The 19,313-nt window shown below is 45.7% G+C and overlaps 2 protein-coding genes across 6 annotated transcripts in view; one reads left to right on the top strand and one right to left on the bottom strand.

Moving 5' to 3' along the window:
- The window catches only part of LOC122570046 (28S ribosomal protein S17, mitochondrial), a 260,913-nt gene that overhangs the window by 6,662 nt on the left and 234,938 nt on the right, over positions 1 to 19,313 (bottom strand). The window contains exon 1 of one of the 4 annotated variants that reach the window (XM_043731881.1): positions 3,575 to 3,617. The exons of the other annotated variants lie outside the window; for them this stretch is intronic. Within the exon in view, the coding sequence (XP_043587816.1) occupies positions 3,575 to 3,602 (28 nt within the window). The 5' untranslated portion in view covers positions 3,603 to 3,617. Of the gene's footprint in view, positions 1 to 3,574; positions 3,618 to 19,313 lie in introns of those variants that run through there. 4 annotated transcript variants of the gene reach the window in all.
- The window catches only part of LOC122570024 (B-cell receptor CD22), a 314,194-nt gene continuing 299,333 nt past the window's right edge, over positions 4,453 to 19,313 (top strand). The window contains exons 1-2 of one of the 2 annotated variants that reach the window (XM_043731832.1): positions 4,453 to 5,301; positions 7,769 to 8,301. In XM_043731832.1, the coding sequence (XP_043587767.1) occupies positions 8,208 to 8,301 (94 nt within the window). In that variant the 5' untranslated portion in view covers positions 4,453 to 5,301; positions 7,769 to 8,207. Of the gene's footprint in view, positions 5,302 to 5,369; positions 6,168 to 7,768; positions 8,302 to 19,313 lie in introns of those variants that run through there. The other variant, XM_043731841.1, reaches the window with a different exon arrangement.

The raw sequence follows: 19,313 nt of genomic DNA on the forward strand, positions 1-19,313 counted from the left end.
ACGCACGCTAATACGAAAGATTGGCAATTCTTCTGAAACATCCTCTTATAAAACGAGGTGCGGTTAACGTTCAGAGATACGTTTCGTTATGACCCTCTTTTCGCTGTCTCGTTTTTACGAACTATACCAGCTACTTATAATTCCGAGACAGATCTGTATATGTGTACATTATACACGTGATACGAGTAACGAGCATACAAAGTGCTTAACACGTTTTACCGGCGCACAAAGGTTGTCCGCATCCGACAACTTAAGATGTACTCGTATGTCGAAGACGTGCTTTCGTTGATTCTACTTTTCGTTTCTTTTCGTGTTTTGTTTCACCGTCGTCTACCGTAACTCGTGTTCTCAACCACGCGCAAACGTCATTTGCGGACGTGCTTTTGCACGGCCGCGGGTACGACACATCCGTACACTCTTTCTCTACACGGTTTCGAAAAACGCGTGTCCGTGCACGGTGTGCACACGGTATGTTCGAATGTGTGAGGTCGCGCGTGTGCGTGCGTGTACGAAACGACGCGCGCGTGTTCGTTACGTACGCGAGTACGACGACCACACGACGACGTCGACGTCGACGTCGACGTCGACTACGCGTCTGTTTCCATGGTTACCGTAGACGTGGGACCAGGGCCGTACGCCTTCAACCCCACTTCGATGATGATGTGCGGTACGGAGGATCGAGAGGGGTTGCCGAGGAAGGGGCTGGCCGCAGGCGAATTAAGAGTTCGAAAAGCTTCCATCTCTCTACCCTGCTCACCCTTCCGATCTCTTCTTCCCTCGCTTTCACTGCTTTTCTCCTTTATTTATTCTGCCCTAATCACGAGCCTCCGAGTAGCTTTCTCGCGTAGCTTGTCGTGTCTTGACAAAAAATCCTGATTACATAATTCCCCCGACATCAATTTCATTCTAGTCAACGGAATTCCCAGGAGAATCGCATTCAACCTATGGGGTTGTGGCCAGGGGTTTACTTTCTTAATGATCGGTCGATACGTTATTTATTCGACGCTTTAATTTACCGATTTATCCGCGAAACGCGTGGGATGCTCGCGTACGCGATTTATTCCGTTTTTCAGTTTTTCCTTGTCGTCGTAAATATAGCAGGTAGCCGTGCCTTTGGCGCTGCGAACATTGAATAATTCTTGCCATATTTTTTGGATCCATCTCTCTTGTCGTTTTTTGCCGTTTGAACAATTCTTTAGAGCACAGTAGGAATAAAATATTCCTTTATGGATGAAATTCTGCGGAAACAGGATTTTAAAGTCTCGTAATTAAACTTTAAGCAACAAATCTCGAAATGAAGAGTAACCGTAGTATCCGTCAAGCGAAACGTGCGTTTCTTTTCAGTCGCGAGAACAACGAGCGTTTCGTACGTTATAATTCGACAAATTATTGCGGAATACGAATTTCATGATCACGTTCTAATTACTAATTACATTTTCACAACCGAGAGGCAACTTTCGCGGAATACGTGTAATCAAACGAAAATTACGATTAATGCGACCGGGACTGATTGTTCTCAGAAGTTGCGATGGCTTTTGGGAATCGAATCGTGCGGGGATGCTACAACTTGGAACAGGGTTGCAAACACGCGAGATTGGATATTAGACGGTAAGCGTGTTGATTGGTACGCGAAACGTTCTTATTTAGCGTCGGTTGATGAAAATGTTCGATAAAGTAGCAATTTAGATAGCTCGATGACTCTTAAATCATTTATGAGCTTGCCAATCTGTCAGGAACGCGCTGCGATAATGAATCGTCATTACATCGCTTTTTACGCCCCTTGTCTATTCGTCGTCGTTTTTGCAATCATCGTCTATTGTTCTGCGAACACGCAGACAGTATCGCGTACAGTTCGCATCGTCACGAATCGCGTCGCGATTCATCGAATTTATCGAGCCAGAATCTATCGTGTGTATTCTTCCTCTCTTGCATTTCGAGCGAGCGACGGATTTACATCGGGAAATGGTTTTTCTTTCTTTCTTTTTTTTCTTTTTTTTTAAATTATATCCGGGAACAAATGTTTAGCAGTGATTTAAGGGTGGTTCGTGCGACACCAGAGACAACAGGACTTTAGGGTGAGGGGGGATGAAAGAGGGTGAACGAAGCGCGAGAGAGGTGCAGACTGGTAGGGTGGAAAGAGAAAGCACGTGGCGGTAAGTGTCAGTTCTTTTGTGAGCATATAATACATCATCGATGCGGCGAGGGCTTTTAAGCTGTCCTGAAAATACCAGCCGGCTGTACGAGTTATTAATGTCCCAGCTCCTTATAAAGTACTCAATTTTCGTTCTGTACGGAAGAGAAATATTAGTCGTAATACGGGTACCGCCGCAACGAAACGCTGCAGTATATCAGACCCGGGGTGAAAATTACAGCACCGACGAAGATGTTAATATCGGTGAACTTTATCGTCCACACGCCGGAAGTAGGAACACGAGACGCGGGGGCAAACACTGTTTTGACAAAAGGGTAGACCATTCGAAGTTTATCGCGAGCTTTGCAAAACGACTCGACGTATATGGTGGATTCGCGTGTTTCGCCTTTCATCGAATATATCGCGTAAATCACCGACTCCGGGCCGTCTGTGTAAAGGCTAACTCAATCGATTACCGACGTATCTTGTTCGATCATCGGGCGATTATCGAATCCAAGACAGATCGAACATCGTCTCTTTATATCAGGTCGTAGCAAAAGTTTCGTCCTTCGCTGTACGTACAACTGGGAATTAATTTTTACTAAAAGTTCGCGTTCGTTTATTTATGATATTTCGTACCATACGGCTGGTTGGATCAAAGTCAAGCCGAATGATTAAATTAAATTAGAATAAGACCAAGGAAAAGTTACGCCGCTTGCCACGTAAAGTTTTCGATTATCTATGCTTTTCGTCTTCTAATAACAATCGAATATACATATCTCTAAGGAACGTTCTATTAACGTTTCTTTTCCAATTGCAATGAAGATAATAGCAAGCATCCTACCATTCGTTCGTAAAACGTCTTTTTAAGACTCTTTTACGGTAGCGTACCTCTACTCGATTATGTTCTTCGATTCGAAGAATTCGAATTCTTTATAGTATTATATCGTTCTATGCAGCGTGCGGTATTTCGGTCAAATATATCTCATCGTCTCTATTGTCTTGGATCGTGGTTTCCCAATTTTGTTTTCAGTAGCGTACTGTCTTGCCAACTGGTCCTTTTAATACCCGGTAGACGATAATTCCAGCTCGCAAGAACAACGAGACGACAGTCGAAGGAATTTATGCAGCGACCAACGATTTATCCAATATCGTTGAATACGATTATGAGAACGGTAAGCAGGCAATTTCATTTTCTACAACGAGCCGCGCGTATCAATGGTATCGCGATTTCTATGAATCATTCACAAAGAGACCACGATCTTCGCAAGTTTATGCGAACGTATCTTTAAAGCTTCGTCCGCGGTTTTGTATCCTCACGTAACGCCCTTTCACCACGATCGTCAATATTGAAATCACCGAACAACGAGCGAGACATACACTTTAAGCAAACTTCTTATCGCGAGGACTTCTTTCGGCTTCGTATTCGGTTCCCTTTCGTACCTTTGGCTCTTCGGAACGGCTTGTTCATAGGAACCTGTGGATAACGTAGAATAGAAAATAGTTCCCTAGAGGCAACGGTATACTTTTTTCCCCACAGACGTGATTGGAGTCGAGTTCTCCGGCTTGTTTCCATCGTTCCTCGATCGCGTAAAAAGATGTCTTCTATCTGGAAACTTATTTCGAGGAAAGAAATCTGCCGTAATTTTTTAACGGCGCGTTCGTCTCTGTCCTTTGTTCGAATTTGAATGGCCCCCGAGCTTAATTTCGAACGATCCTCCTCGTTTCATCCTCTGCCTCGAACAGCTAATTAAGAAGTTTACGAAGATTTAATTATCTCCAGTTATATATAATGCGCAGTGCATTCAGCGCGCGCGCTTTTGTTTTTTTGAAATAATTGCGGAAACATTTACCCTCATACGTCAGCCGTTTCTTGTCTCCCTATTCGCATTCTCTTCGGGTACTAAACAACACGCATTAGACAACATAAAGTACGATATACGGTAAGTGGTATACCATAGCTCGTCATAAACCAAACAATTATCTTCTACGTAGTCGGATGTTATTCAAAATAAACGGTTGAGCGTATGTAGGGGATGTACAGGATAACTGCAGGATGGAGATATCGTCGTTGAAATTTATTTCTCCGCGGGTCTAATCAAACTAACGAGTATCGATTTTTAAATCGAGCAGTATTTCTAATAAAAAAAAAAAAAAAAAGGGGCGTCAGCTTCTTCGGAATAGTACGCGGCCACGAGTTACGACGAACCACGTTGCAACAAACGCTTTCAAGCCCATCCCTCTGGCGCCACTCGAACATCCCCCTGTTATTATCACGACAATGTTAGGTCACGGTATCGCTAATATAATTACACATTCGTGCTGTTCCCACTGACAACGCACGGCTAACTGAAACGCAATTGCGACGATGCTTTCACGGTTGATACGAACGATGCTCCGCAAGGAAAGGAAAAAAGACGCGCACGTTCGCGGGGCATATCTCGAGCGGGTCTGACGTTTTCCCTTCGGAGAGTTTCCTCGATGCATAAGGGATGGTAATCGTGGTCGTTGGTGGGAAAGAAGGGAAGAAACTAGACGGACGCGTGGAACAGCATCGTCGTCCGTAACGAGGTGTGTATTTTCTTGGCCGCATGTGCTTCCGTGTAGATCCGGAGTTGGTGGTGACGCGCGTGCCTGAATTCGACTGGATTCGACTGCGCGCGTAAAGGCGCGAGCGCGCAGCCGACCAGCGGCTGGGGTGGCAATGCTTTCGATAGTGGGGGACATCCTTGTGGCTTGGGTGGGGACGGCGGCTCAGGGGAAAACTGCGAGTGCTGGAGCACGCGGGTTGCCGAGAGACAGGGGTCGGCTCGATGGGTAGGGGGTAGGGGTAGCTCTGAATCCCTCGAAACTCCAACGATGCTCTCTCTCTCGACGACTCAGTTCCGAAAGCAGAGCCAGAGCCGAGAGTACACTCGAGGCGTGTTCGTATCGCGTACCGCGTCGAGCTTTTCCATCTGCTCCAGTCGTCGTCGTCGTCGTCGTTTCGTTTCGTTTCCTCTCGTGCACACGCGAACTCCATATATCTGATTTAATTCTCGATCGCGCGGCGGTCCGAGGATCGAGGAAACGTCGCGCGAACGACGGTGTTCCTCTACTTTCTAATTTCGCGAGTCGCTGTCCTCGAGGGGTGCTCGCACAAAGGGATTTGAAAACGAAGTTTCGTCCCGGTACGTCACGACGCTTGGAACGTTCGACTTTGTTAACATTTTTTTAGCATTCAGGAGGGAAACGTTTAGAGACGCTCGGTTTGAGTAGCAGCCTCGCGAACAGCGAAAAAGGATCGAGTGCAGCGATGTTTCTGAAAGGATTTAGAAGGGCGAAAAGGGTCACGAATGTGTCTGGAAAGCGGATGGCTGTAAAAGAGTGAACGTGCAGCTGAAACCGCTGGCTTGGTGGTCTTTTTCGAGCAACAAAGCACTGGCCCTCTTTCTATCTCTCTTTCTCTGTTCCCTCTCTGTCTCGCTCTGTCTCTCGCTGTCTCTTTCTCTTTTTTTCTCTCCATCGTTTTCAGGAATTCCGCTCTTGCCGGTGACAACGAAAGAGCTCGTCGATCGACTTTGCCGGGCACGTGTGTGCGTGGGCGTGATGATATTTGAACTCTCGAAGCCGTCAAAAGCCGGGCCCTTTAGCGGCCTGCGCTTTTGTTCCGAGTACACGTACTCGCGACAGGCATCTGGCATTTAATGGAGATGATCGTCGTTTTCCTTTGTCACCGAGTGGACGCGTTTATTTAATATCTAACGCCGTCGAAAGGCCACGTGTCTTCACCACCTTTGCTCCATTTTATATTTATCGCGTTTTCGTCGTCCGCTCCGTTTGCTTTCTCACCTCGGAACGCTCCGCGCGAGACATCATTTTTCGAAAGACCGATACACGACACGTGCTTCCGATTCACCTATATGCTCCTATGTACCATTTCCTTTGTTCCTCGATCGACGTTGATGGCCCAGCAGGAATAATCGAAAGAAAAGTTCTTAGCGCGATGCAAACGCGTTAACGACTTGTGGGTATCGACGAACGACTATCTTTACGAGTGAGTTTCCTTTTTCTCTCGTCTTTTTCTCTAAGCGAAAGTTAATGGACTGTTTCTTCGTCGGAAATCGAACAATTCGAGTGGTAGAAACGGTACACGAGGGTGTAAACCATCGGTACAAAGCGAATGAACGATGCATATGCACAAGGGATTTTGTGTTGCCAGCTTGCGGACCGATGATTAGAGCTGGGAATAAACCGATAGCAAGATATATGGCTTCCGCAAATGTGTTTCGCGAACTACTTTCCTTAGTTCGTTCTGTGTACATTGTTCCCATTCGACGACACAAATCTTGTAACATTCCGCGCCAATGTCTTTTATTCCTTCCTCTTTTCATTTCTCGTTTTTCATCTCGGTCTTTGAACCAGCGCGGCCATGATAAATTAAACCATGTCGATTTATTAATTCGAGAACGCACAACATGTTGTATAATTGGCGTATAAATAGACAGGTAACGCGGTGACAGTTCGTATTTCACCACTGTCAGCTGGCTCTTTAATTTCGTCGAGCTGAATCGACGCGTTCGAGAATGCGCGTTGCCGGGAAATTTTTAATTAACAACCGACCCTTCGAATTTGCGCGACATATGCTCCAACATCGAATCAGGTAAAATACGAACGATTCACGGTTACGATCAATTTTAAAAGGTCATACGTTTTCACGAAGCACGCGGCTGATTTATGCCGTGCTCTAAATACGTGATTCGTTTGAATCGTTCGCGACGAACCGGTTGACTTCGTTTCACCAAGCCGACGATATCGTTTCTCTTCTTCGATCGCGCGTAAATCATCGTTCTCGAGAGTAAACGTTAAGTGACTCGCACGGCCCATTAAGTTCCTCCGTGGTTCGACATTATTTTCTGCTACGTACGTCGACAACATTGTCGTCGATCTATTTCCACGGGTAAAAAGTAGCTGAAATCGTGTTCGATATTCGACTATTAACGACCAACGGTAAGTTTAAAATTCACGCGTTCGTTCCATGTAATTCTATCTCCGCAGAGATGTTCGGCGCTTTCGAAAAGTTCGTTGAAACGACAGGATCGAATCGCCAGACAAATCGTGTTAGCTGTCACGAATAAATTCGGCATCGGATGATCGAGCCGCTCTATCGTATCCAGAATCGTGCACCGGTTCTTCGATTTAAGTTACATCACCTACAACGGCGCTTTAGTGCCAAAGTTTAACAAGTCCGTTCCGTCGACGTTCCGCCTGAGGAGATTCAACCCGGGCCCCTAAACTCCGATAATTGGCTGGGCACTATGCATTCAGTGAAATTGCATCGGCTGCTTTGATGGTCGTAAAGAATTCTCGTACAAAGAAACCCGAGCGATTCTTTTTATCCGTTCGAATTGAATCCATACTCGGTACTTAATTGCAAACAGACGACGAGGAAGTACAGAGATAGGGGCTGGCTCTTTGGAGTTCGGGCAGGAATTCTTCGGAGAATTCTCCAGAGAATTCTTCGGAGAATTCTTCGGAGAGGGCAGACGGAAAAAGGAAGAAGAAGAGAGAGAGAGAGAAAGTCGTGATTACTTAAGCAGAGTCACCGTGAATCGGTGTAAAATTATCTCATCTAGTTACGTGTATCGAATATTGCAGAGATCGCGGAACGACGATGGTGTCCGTGGCGAGTGGAGATCGGCTGCGTTTGGTCTTGAATTCGACGACGGGACACCAATGAAGCAGGAGGATCGTGTGACCAAGTGACGAATCGGTTAAACGTCCGAATCGGTTTCGGTGTAAACAGCAGGCACGAGAGCTTCGCGAGTTACGATGCGCGTGAAAAGTTGACGACGCCATGTGACGCGAGTAAAACCTCTGGGATTCTGGTGCGACAGCATAGTTGCACTGATGCTGGATTGTACGACGTGGTCGTCGCTCGAGTGGTTCCTTTGCCACTGGATGACAGCCGGATGTTTGCCAAGTGACAGTGCTATCCTCGAGAGTTAAACTGGAAAAGGACCAGTCGTTTGTGATCGAGTCACGGTGCTTCGGTGAGGATTACTGCGAACGATAGAAAATCAGTAGTGATGCCGTGATGGGCTGCAGCTCGGGATCGTTCTTTCTGGCTACGCTCCTTGTGGGTGGATTACTCTACGTCGTCTTGTTTTGCGAAACGTCCCACGCAACCAGTGAGTAATTTAATGTAATTTAAATGATAATGTGGTATACGATTAACTTTATCTAGACGCGAAATCGTATTCGTATTTCGTATTCGTTTAACGAGCAGTTAAGGGAATATGAGATTCGACGAGCGGCTTTATCGAGATTCGACAGACGCCATTCGACGTGCATCGTGGGAACGGTTTTACGAGTTCTAAATTGATGTAGGTCAATATTTTCGTAACGCGGAAATACGTTCGCGCTAGGTGAAATGATCGAAGGAAAAGACGAACTTGATAACAGGCTCTCGGTACGGCAAAAGGCGAGGACTATCGGTTGACCATGGAGCCGACTTTATCTCGCCGCGTATTTTCAATGATAATACCGTTTATTGTTATAAAAACCATGCGTAACGCTTTCTTCGCTTTCAGACTAAACATCGTACCGACACGCTCCAAGCATTCGAGAAACTTTATTTTCTATGTAAGCTTCCTCCTGCCGAACTTGGAATCTCTTTTCAATCGGAACATCGATTGTTTCGCATAATATCTTGACTTCGCGGCCAAGCGTAAACACGCGACGATCGTCCACGTTTAACGATACGCAAAATGAAACTTCCAATTTCCTTCTATTCTTTATTTTTATACGATATTCCAGCAAAACACGTTTAATCGCGTCTAGAATATCAGTGGAACTTTTTCCCTCGTTGATCCCGATCGTTCCGAAACGACTTTTAAAGCGACAATAAAAACGCGCGCGCTCTGTTTATGATACTACTTGATCGTAGAAAATATAGGCTTCTAGGAAAATAGTAAAAGATATCGCGGCAAGGTAGAAGGATAAGGGTGGAAACGAACGCGAAAGAATAAGATGGTGGGAGAATGCGAGAACGTAACGAGACACAACGAAACGAAACGTGATGAAATGGCCTGTTTAGCTGGGATATACGCGACGCATCGTGAAAAGGCAGGAACGATACAACGGAATATAACCCCCTTCTCTTGTGCTGGCTTGTCGTATCCAGCCTGCACGAGGCTGGTGGACCGACAAGGGTAGAAGAGAGTGAGAGGGAGAGAGCGAGCGAGAGAGAGAGAGAGAGAGAGAGAGTAAGAGCAAAGAGGGCGTGAACGGGGTGCGGTGGTTTGGCTCAAAGGACGTTGAAGCCAGAATGGGATGCGGACGTTGTCACGGTGGGTGTGAGATGGCTGATATTCTCTTGTTTTCCTTTTCTCTTTCCTTCCCCCTCTTCGTTTTTCCTCCTTTTTTTTGTCAAGGAGAATTCTCTCTCTCTATCCTTTTTTTCGTCTTCGCTTTAGTTTTTTTCGTCCGGTTCCACCGTGTAGACGACTAATGTTCCCTCAGCGCACTTGTCCTTGTTCATTTCGTCGACGTGGCCGACAGTCGGAGTAAACGCAGACGAATAGTATTATAATTATTCCCATGGTACCGAGTCGCTTTTGTAGCTACAAATCGCGAGTTTATCGCGAGTTCGCTATAATTTCAATATCGATGTGGTAAATCCCTACGATATTTCTAATTTATAGGGTAGAAGAGCATCGTTTGGAACGATATCTCTCCTGTTTCCTGCCTGTTGATTCGTTATAAAAATGAATATTAATAATAACAAGTTCAACGTACAATTTATACCTGTCTTTTACATCTTGCGCTTTTTCCTCTTTCGTTGTTCGAGCTTTACAAGGGAAATACACGTGTCTCACGAGTCTGATCGTCTGTTTACACGTAGAAATATACTCGGAAAGATACCAGCCAACCGACAATTAAATTTCATTGTAAATAGAACGTTTCCCGGTATTATCAACGTGCGTCAAGTTTCTAGTTTTACGAACGTGTTCGTATCGTCTAAAACATCGATTCCGTTCTCTCCTTCGTTTCGTCTTTCGTTCATCGTATTTGCAGCACCGCGCTTTTCAGGAGACGCGAACGTTAAATGATGTCACAGTTATTTTCATAAAACGGAATGGCCACATTTACATCATTTTCTAGCGTGTTCTGTATTATTATTTCCAATGTCGCCCGACCACGGTGTGCTTATGCGTTCTTGAAAAATGTTTGTGGACAGTTTCTTTTCACATCAGTCCTTTGCATTCTGTCTGAGCAACGCATCTCTTTCTCGTTCTTTTCTTGTTTCCCAACTTCCCCTCTAGAATTTCCTCTATCCTCCTCCACGAGCGTAATAACTATTCTTATTTGCCGGCGAATCTTGTTTGTTCTCTTTCTTCCTTTCTCTTCGTTCTTCTTTCGGCTGGCGTTCTTCCGCGCATATTCTCAGGATGTTGAATGGGTTTCTGAAGGGCACTCGAGTCCACGTTCGTCTAACTTTTTGGGTCAGTTTCGGCTATCACCGTTTGCTACAACAGATGCTTCAATAAAAGTTCTCAAGCCCCTTTTCTCGGTGTCGTTACCTGAACGCACCTGCGATCCCGTACTTCTTTTTTCTTTTTCTCTCGATCCATTGACTTTCCACGAGATTGATGATGCTTTACCTAGCGACTTCGTTCTGTAGTCCTCTCTCTCTCTCTCTCTCTCTCTCTCTCTCTTTGTCTCTGTCCGTCCGGAGAAAATCGTTCCTTTTATCCGTGGAAATTCAGGAACGAAACGGAAGTAACGAGAGGTAAAACAGTTTTTCGAGCGAGCATTCGAGTAGGGAAAAATGAATCCGTTGGAAAACAATAACGATAACGGTACCGAGAGGCCCGCGTGTACCGATAATACATCACATCGGTCGCCCGATGAAAAATGGCTTCACGTAGAAACAATTTCCTGTAAAATATTATGGATCTAATAAACTCGAAGCTTTGTCCTCTCAATTTATCGGGGCTCCATCCGAGCTCGGACTGGTTCGATGGCGCGCGCGAGCAAACATTTTACACCGCTCTTGCGACGGATACAACGGCAGATTAATCAAATTGCGAACCTTTTTTTCCTCTCCTTGTTTCTTTCGCGAATGTAACGACCGAATCGGGTCCTGCGGTTGTCAGCCCCCGTCGAATTACGAAATTATCGACCGGCACATTTTGCCTTGCATCCGTGTCTGGCTTGTTTCGTTTTATTGGCGTTTGCTCGTTTCAGCGTGAACACCGATATTACGCATTAGAGATTACGTGCTGCCATGCCTGCGAACTGGACTGTCGGCGCGTTCGTTTCGCAAAACCATCGGGCTGCATTCAATCGATACAACTGCGCTTCCATGGAATTATGAGCATTGCCCTGGCATCGGGCTTTTATTTGTTTTCAAGATTTATTTCGAAAATCCCGTCGCTTCGAGTGCATTATACGTACGCGCGACGGCATTATGTTGCATCAATCGCATCGCCTGTTTCGCGCGGGTATCGCCGATTGTCAACGGAACTTCCGACTTCGGAGATGTATCACGCGCCTCCAGCATTCGGGTTTAATGAGATTCGACTAACGCGAAGAAATGTGACGAATCGATCGTTCGGATCAAACGAGGAGAAACGCGCGTTCTCGAACGTTGACAAATCTTTCTACGCATTTATTAACACGATCCTCTCGCACGATAATTTATCAGCTACTAACGTTAATAAATTCGCGACTTACAGATTGTAATTTACAGACTTTTTCTTTCTTTTCTTTTTTTCATTCGTCTTACAATTTTGCATGGAATACGATAATCGGACGATTTAGATTACATTTCGTTTGGTTTCTTTTTATTATTAATCTTGTTAGAAGAGAATCTACCAGCATCGGCAGGTAATTTCTAATTTGTAACTTGTACAATTTTTGTTTCTCATCGCGTTAGTTCAGTCGCGCCGAAGGATTCAGTTCCACTCGGTTCTCTTTGTTTTCGTTTTCGTCTCGACGATTTCGTGTCGCTTTAATGGAAGAGAGCGATTTAATTATCCGGACGCGTGTAACATTTGTAAGATCCATAAGTTAAATCCTGTCGACCTCGTAGCGCACTGATGCAGGCGAACGGAAAACAAAAAAGCTAATGCTTGTCATCCCGTTGAGATAATTAATATCCATTTGAGCCAATAAGCTGCAAGTCACTGCTGCAAGCTGCAAGTATGTAGGAACGCTCGATTCATCTTTCGCTTCTTCTGCCGGGCATTTCCACGCTGCGATCTATGTTGCGTGTAATTCACGCTTATACAGAATTTTCGTCTACGCAATCATTATGCAGACGCAATAAAGTACATTGAACGCTTTTCACGAAATTAATTACAATAGCTCGGTTAACGATGGAAACTCGCAGTACCGTGAAACGTATTGTGTCACGATGCACCAAACGTGCTTAATTAGCATCTAGATTACGCATGTCGGTGCGTCAAACATTTTATTTTACAGGATAATGACAGTTCTTCTAATTAATACACCTCTCGTCTATTTATTTTCACAAGAATAAAGCATATTTCGGGCTACAACTATGGCAAGGTTGGAATTGGACAGAGTATTATTCCTCGCGTTTCATTGAAATTCTCAGCGATAAATTTGACAAATTACGTCTTCTGCTCTCCACACATTCGATATTAAATTTCGCTTTGCAATTTCGTAATTACAAACTGTTAGAGCCTTAAAAGTGCGTCTATTGCCCCGGGCAAGCATTCGTGTAAACGGTGCCGAATCATTCGGATGTAAAGGCGTTAACGGTCAAGAATCGAACTCGCGCACACTTCGAAACACGAGTGTCACGCGTCGAATTTGTCGCTGGGTTCTCGCCACCCATCCTTTTAAATATCTTTGCGTCAGCGTTGGCAACAGTGGCATTCCCAGACTGCTTGCCATACCGATAAAAGCAGTGTATCTTGTGGATGCCAAGGAAAAGTGCCTTTAGACAGCCGAGGGAATCTACCTCGAGAAAAAAGTACGATAGGTATTCCGAACAGACGAGTCGATAAAACGCGTATTGCCGAAGATTTATCAATTCGTTTAGCGAATAAACGTTGAATCAGAAATCTTTGATTCGCGTGGAACGCGGAATCCAACGTTCTTACGTCGAGCTTCTGATCAAGAAGAAGGATCAAGGTTCGATGTTGCAGCTTATACCTTCCACGCGATTACCAGCGAATCAGGACGAACGCGAGGAGGAAGCTGCGTCTGTTCTTGATGTTGACGATCCGTTCGATAAGACCAGTTTTAAAGGATTCGTCGACGAGAAGGAGGATTCTGCGGTGACGGTTTCTAATTTTTCCGCTTGTTACCGGATAGCTGTTATCGCGTTATTAATGACGTTTCCCGCCATCTTCGTATCAAACCCTAGTTTGAGCGCCAAGTTACAGCGAACGTCTTCATTGGAAACGACGGCTGATCCGATCATTTATTTTACGGGACGACTCATTTCTCGTACATTACACCTACCAAAGATTTATGTATTTTCGAGGATAGAACTGTACTATCTGCTTTATGACTCGGCAGATGAGCGAAATGGCTTCCCACCCTCGCGCTACCACCATCCTCATCCTCATCCTATGTACTCCCAAAGGAGTCCTTTCTGGCAACGACCGCTGTGCCGCTAAAGCATCGACAACTTTTAATGCTCCCTTTTGATTTCCTGTTCTCTCTGTGACGTTCCTTCGCTGTCACCGGCTTCGCGTTTCTTTTTTCCAGCCTGCCTTTTTTAATTGGTTTACGTAGTTGATCGTATCCGTGTCTCAACTATAGAGGGAGCGTCACGGCAGACGCTAGCAACAAAACGACGTTTAATTTGCCGAGATCTGTTCGCGAACATGGCGAATAATAATGCTTCCGTGTCTGGATAGATCGTGTCCGCCGAGTATCGGAATTTTTCACTTCGGTTAAGACACAATCTCAGCGTAACGAACGTGCTATACGTTCGATGAGGAATTGATGGAATACGCTTCTGTCGTTCTAGTTAGTCGGGACGAGGTTTCGTGTTCGGCTCGTCATTTCTGCTGACACTCACAAACCTCGAGCACGGTTCGATTCGAGATGCAGTGATTGATGTAACGATCGTTTTATCTTCGTCTTTTTGTTGACGAACACGCCCGCCATTTCGAGGCCTCGACGAAGGCCCGGGGAAGTGCAGCGGGGCTGCCAAATCTCACGGTAACTCTAGTATTAAACGACTAACTAGTGATATAGAGAAAGATATTTAGCCCTTTGTACGCGTTACAGCGAAATTAAACGAATAGCTTCGCTTCAACGTACGGCTCTCTGGATCGCGACGTTTCACGCAAACCGCAAAGATTTCATCGGAATTAACGTTATTTTAGAAGAATACGGGACAAAGATAGCAGCGGTACGAGATAGATTTAGGCAAAAGTACGAGATAAGGATCGATTGCGTAGAATTATGCCAACTAACGACGTTACGTTCGCGGATCCGTCTCAAACGTTACGTGTTTGAAATCTACGGCAGAAATGGTTGATATCTGATGAAATAAACGATCGTATCCACGGTAATCCGACGCGTTCATGGAAACCGTGGAATCTTCCAGGGAACGTTTACAAAGGCGCCTCTTAGCGGTAATTTTCGCAGAATACTCGATAAGATCCGACGAGAGCGGGCAGAGGTACGCGCGCTAATAAAATAGCCACTTTTGATCCTTTGATCCGCGATTTCGATGGGTGCAAATTCCGGGCAGTTCTTAAACTGCGCGAAAATTCTTGCGACCGTTCGTTCGTCCCTAGTCTTTTATCTTGAATCTTTCATGAAGATGCAACGGTCCGCGAATGGTCGAACGGATACGTCGATGCGCATCCGGACCGTGATAAGCAAGTTCCTCTGTCATCCATATCGTGTCGGAGCTGCTACGTTCCGGTGCATCAAGATAGGAGTAAATATTGGATCGACGACGATCGTTTCCTTCGATCCTTTCCTCTCTGGGGCTTTACCATTCCCTCCCGTATTATGTACGATGAAACCGCATCGATCGACCTGCGCCACGTTCGAACGTGGGGGCATTATCTGACGGTAATGATGGCGCGTGCATGAATCGATGAAGAGACAAAAGAGGGAGACGAAGAACAGGCAGGAGAACGTAACCGGACAGAAACGGACCATCGCATTATCGTTGCATTCACGCTCGGACAAACCCGTTGAATCGTTATGGATAAGCTATTGATAGAAGAGAAAATGGTTAGTAACGTGGCAGTTCCCCTTCACGCTTGTCTCTTTCTATCTTTCTTTCTCTGTCTTTGTCAGCACCATCTCTGTTCCGATCCTAGCCAACGGAAATTCGTATATTTTGACGTCATCACCACGAACAACCCCGACCGGTCCATTTGTAAAATGCTACGCGCTAGAATATTTCGTCGGGAATGTTTCGGACGAAATCGAATCGGTAACAGCATTGCACCATTCCGTCGAAACGATTTAGCGTAGCCGGTTGAAAAGCTTCAGCCTCGATTTGTTTCGCCCAAGTCAAACACTCTGTTTTCCATTGGAAGGTTTAAAAACCGGCGTAATAAAACTCGCGCGTGTTTTCCTTTCCTTCTCTTTCTCCCGCCTTCCCTTTTCCGCTTTCTATTTTCCCGTTGTCTTTTCGTTTCTGTCCCTTCCTTTTCTTTCAGACGCGCCCCTATTAATATTCGCGATAACGTTCGAAACAACGTTCGCGTTATCGAGCGTTACATCGTGTCGGTCGTTTCACATTGCGCGCAACGCGATCCCCTGTTAGCGAATATTTAAAGCCGATTTGACGACGACTCGCGTCGGACTTGTCCGCGTCTCCCGCTGCGAGGTTATCGTACGACAGAGACAAAAATACGCGTAGACGTAAAACCTGATTTACGTGCCGCATTTAGCGCAGGAACGCGTCGCGAATAACTTAGGGGAGAACTGTAAAACGACATCCGAAGAAACATTTCGTCGCGCGCGTGTCTTCCACCACTCTATATCTTTGCGTTCTTTGAGTTCCGAGGCTCGAGAGATTCGTCGTAGAAGAGCGAGCAGATTGCCTTTTAAAAAACGATCGCTCGAGCCGCATCGGGTGTGCCACGGTGCACCGATTGACTGGCTTTCGGGGTCGAGAATACGTCTAATGGACTGTTTCCGGTAATGCGATTGACTTTAATTACGGCCCTCGAAGGAAAAAAAAGGAGCGACGCGCCTTGGGTAGTGCGGGCTATTAAGTTTAATGGCCGCGCTAGGGAGAGTACAACGAGACATTAAAAATAATTGGTTAGAAAAGCTGCACTGTCTTCGTGAAGCTCGACCTATCACCATCAGGATGCGTCAACATGAAACAGGTGGGAATCGTATGGACTCGATGAACAAGCAGCCGGACATCGATCAAGCCGTAGTAGCCTTCTCCACGGTTCAATTACGCGTTTCATTCGTCGTGATCATTTGCGTATTCATTCGCCGATCGAAGATCGTTTTTAATCTGACGCTCCACTCGCCGTTACTCGCCGGACACTCTGTGTACTCGTTATCGCGTTAACTCGTTATTGCGTCGAGCTGGTTGTTCCATCTGATCGTGAATTTTAACACGACCAGGGGCGAATCAATTTTGCATGAAAGTGCGCGACCTGGCGCGATCCAGGATATAACTTTCACTCGATGTTCCGCGGCCGAGTATTTTCCTTGAGAGGAAAATAAACGCCGGGTCGCGGCGCATAGCGCGACACAATCGAGCTGCGAAACTGTAACGAATTTCCGGCGAAACGCGACGCATAATGCACCCGATACGATGACGTTTGCACAATCGTTTAAATAACACCCTCGGCTACATTTAGCGGCTGCATACTTGACGATAAATAACATTTGTACTCGCTACCGATTCTCGACGGTCGGCCGTTCACATCGTTTATTTTTGATTAATTGGAAAGCTCGCGTCACCGTCACGTGTTGCCAAACACCCGAGTCGCTATACAATTTGCTTCCACACAGCTTCTGCTTTTTTTCTCCTTCTCTGCATCCATAGTCTCCTCGATCGCTCTCCATCGTATCTCGCATCCGCGTTGCTTCAAAGTATTTTCTAAAACAGACAGATTTCTGCCATATGCCATTTCGTTGCCGACCATTCAATACGATTTTTGCTTTACAATGGAGTCTAACCGTACGAGCATCGATTCGTCGATGCTATCTCCGCATGGAGAGAGAAGTACACACGCGTAATCGCGCAAGCATCTCTCGTCGTGACCGGTAATGCTCTGCGCGGTTTATTATATTAGACACCAGAGACTGTGAAGAGTCTCGGTTGATTTTAGTTCGAGGAACTCAGGGGTTTCTGAATCGCAGATGTCCTGAACGTCCAAAGGTCCCAAGGGATCTTGGGGGTGCGGGGAGTGCCGAGATCCTAGTGAGTGAGACGCGATCTCTGATATCGTCAGATTTGCGAGATGGTCTAGAGCCTTTAAGAGTCTCGGAATTGCAGAAATTCTCTCGAATTCCCTTACTTACGAACCTGTTAGACCACTCGCATCCCTGTGAGACTTTTAAAAAGTTCAAGCTCGATGTGGAGAGGTGTTCGATGTAAAACTCTTATTAGCCATGAAAACCTACGTCCTTACGATTTTACGTAAAACCGATGTTTCGATATTGTTTCGTATCGTTAATAGAAGAATCAAAGCTTTTCTACAGCTTTAACGTTTCTCATTTTCCGAGCTAATACACGACGGTATCTACGTTACAATATCGAAACAACTTTGACGTTCTTTGCCTTATATCTTGAATCAGCTACTTAATGGTAAAGCGATAAATAACGCTTCTCTAACGTGGAACAGTTTTATCGGAGATGGAAAGCTTTCGCTGACGTTTAGATCGGTACTCGCGTTCTTTAATTAGAATACGAACTACCTATAAATTCGGCATCGTCGTCGAAAGGGGGAACAGGGAACAATTTCACCCCAAATTACTCGTACGCGCGAGTGGATAGTCGCATTGGGAAAGGAATTTATTGGATTGCGGAAAACGGTCGATTCGTTCGTTTCGTCGCGAGAAGGTCTACAAAAGGGACAGACAGCCGGTACGATAGGGTTAGCGTTTGCCAGTTAAAGGTATTTATCTTAATTGTAATTGCAGACTTACGGTTCATTCACTTTCTCTCTCTGTCCTTCTTCGTGTTACTTTATAGATCTCTCTATCTATTTCGCAATCGCGGAACCGTTCTGTCGATTCTATCTCGTAAGGGAACCGATAGGGAAATAACGAAAGTTTAAGCATTCGGGAAGTTTCAAACGCGGACAGATCGTTCGTTGAAGACGTGCTCGCGAGTGTAACACCTCGAACGACAGATTCGATCGTGTTAGAAATAATTGCGTTATCATCGGTAAAACGTTAATGGATATTCACGGTGAAGAGGTTTGTTTCGCGTTATCCGCGAGTACGGTATCAAAGAGACGCACGCTGACATAGTAACGGCATTTTGTCGTCAGCGTAGTCTACTTCGTCGTAGTCGTCGCAGTTGCTCGTCGTAGTTGGTGTTGTGTTGGCGTCGCGTCGCCCGCGTAACCATGTCGCCAAACCGACTAATTTGCATTTAGAAAATGCCTGTCTCTCCCCTCGACATCCAACTACTAACGCTAATCTGATTTCTTCCCGTAAGCAGCAGTTTTTAACTGAGGCTCGTCACGCCGTTGCCGCGTCCATGGGAGCTTTCCGTTTCATCCGATTTCACGTCACGGGGACACGTTTGCAATTACACGGTTCGTTTATACGACGATCGTATCGCGTTAAACGCGACCGCCTTATACCGCAAGTTCCGCGCCACGCTTTTCAGTGTCACCCTGTGCGTATCCCGTTTCCGTTCCCTTCGACCGCGTACGAATTACCAGTCACGTAAATCCATCCACCTACGAGTTTCGCCTCGAGTGGATGGTAATCGCAGGCCAAAACCCGAACGTTTCGTAACGGTGATAAATCGAGGGACGAGTATATCGTTGCGTGTCATTAATATGAATCGAATCGCAATCCCTTCGGCGTGAAAATTAATATCATCTTTGAAGATGGATAACTCGATTCATCGTAAATTCAAATTACCGACACGTTATACCGGCAAGGACTTTAACTGCCGCCACACCGGAAACCTGTTAATGCCGTCATTTTCATAATCGCCAAACGATAGCCGTAATCTTCCTTATTCATTCGTTTCTTC

Source organism: Bombus pyrosoma, linkage group LG1, assembly GCF_014825855.1.
Source record: "Bombus pyrosoma isolate SC7728 linkage group LG1, ASM1482585v1, whole genome shotgun sequence".
In the NCBI taxonomy this organism is placed as follows: domain Eukaryota; kingdom Metazoa; phylum Arthropoda; class Insecta; order Hymenoptera; family Apidae; genus Bombus; species Bombus pyrosoma.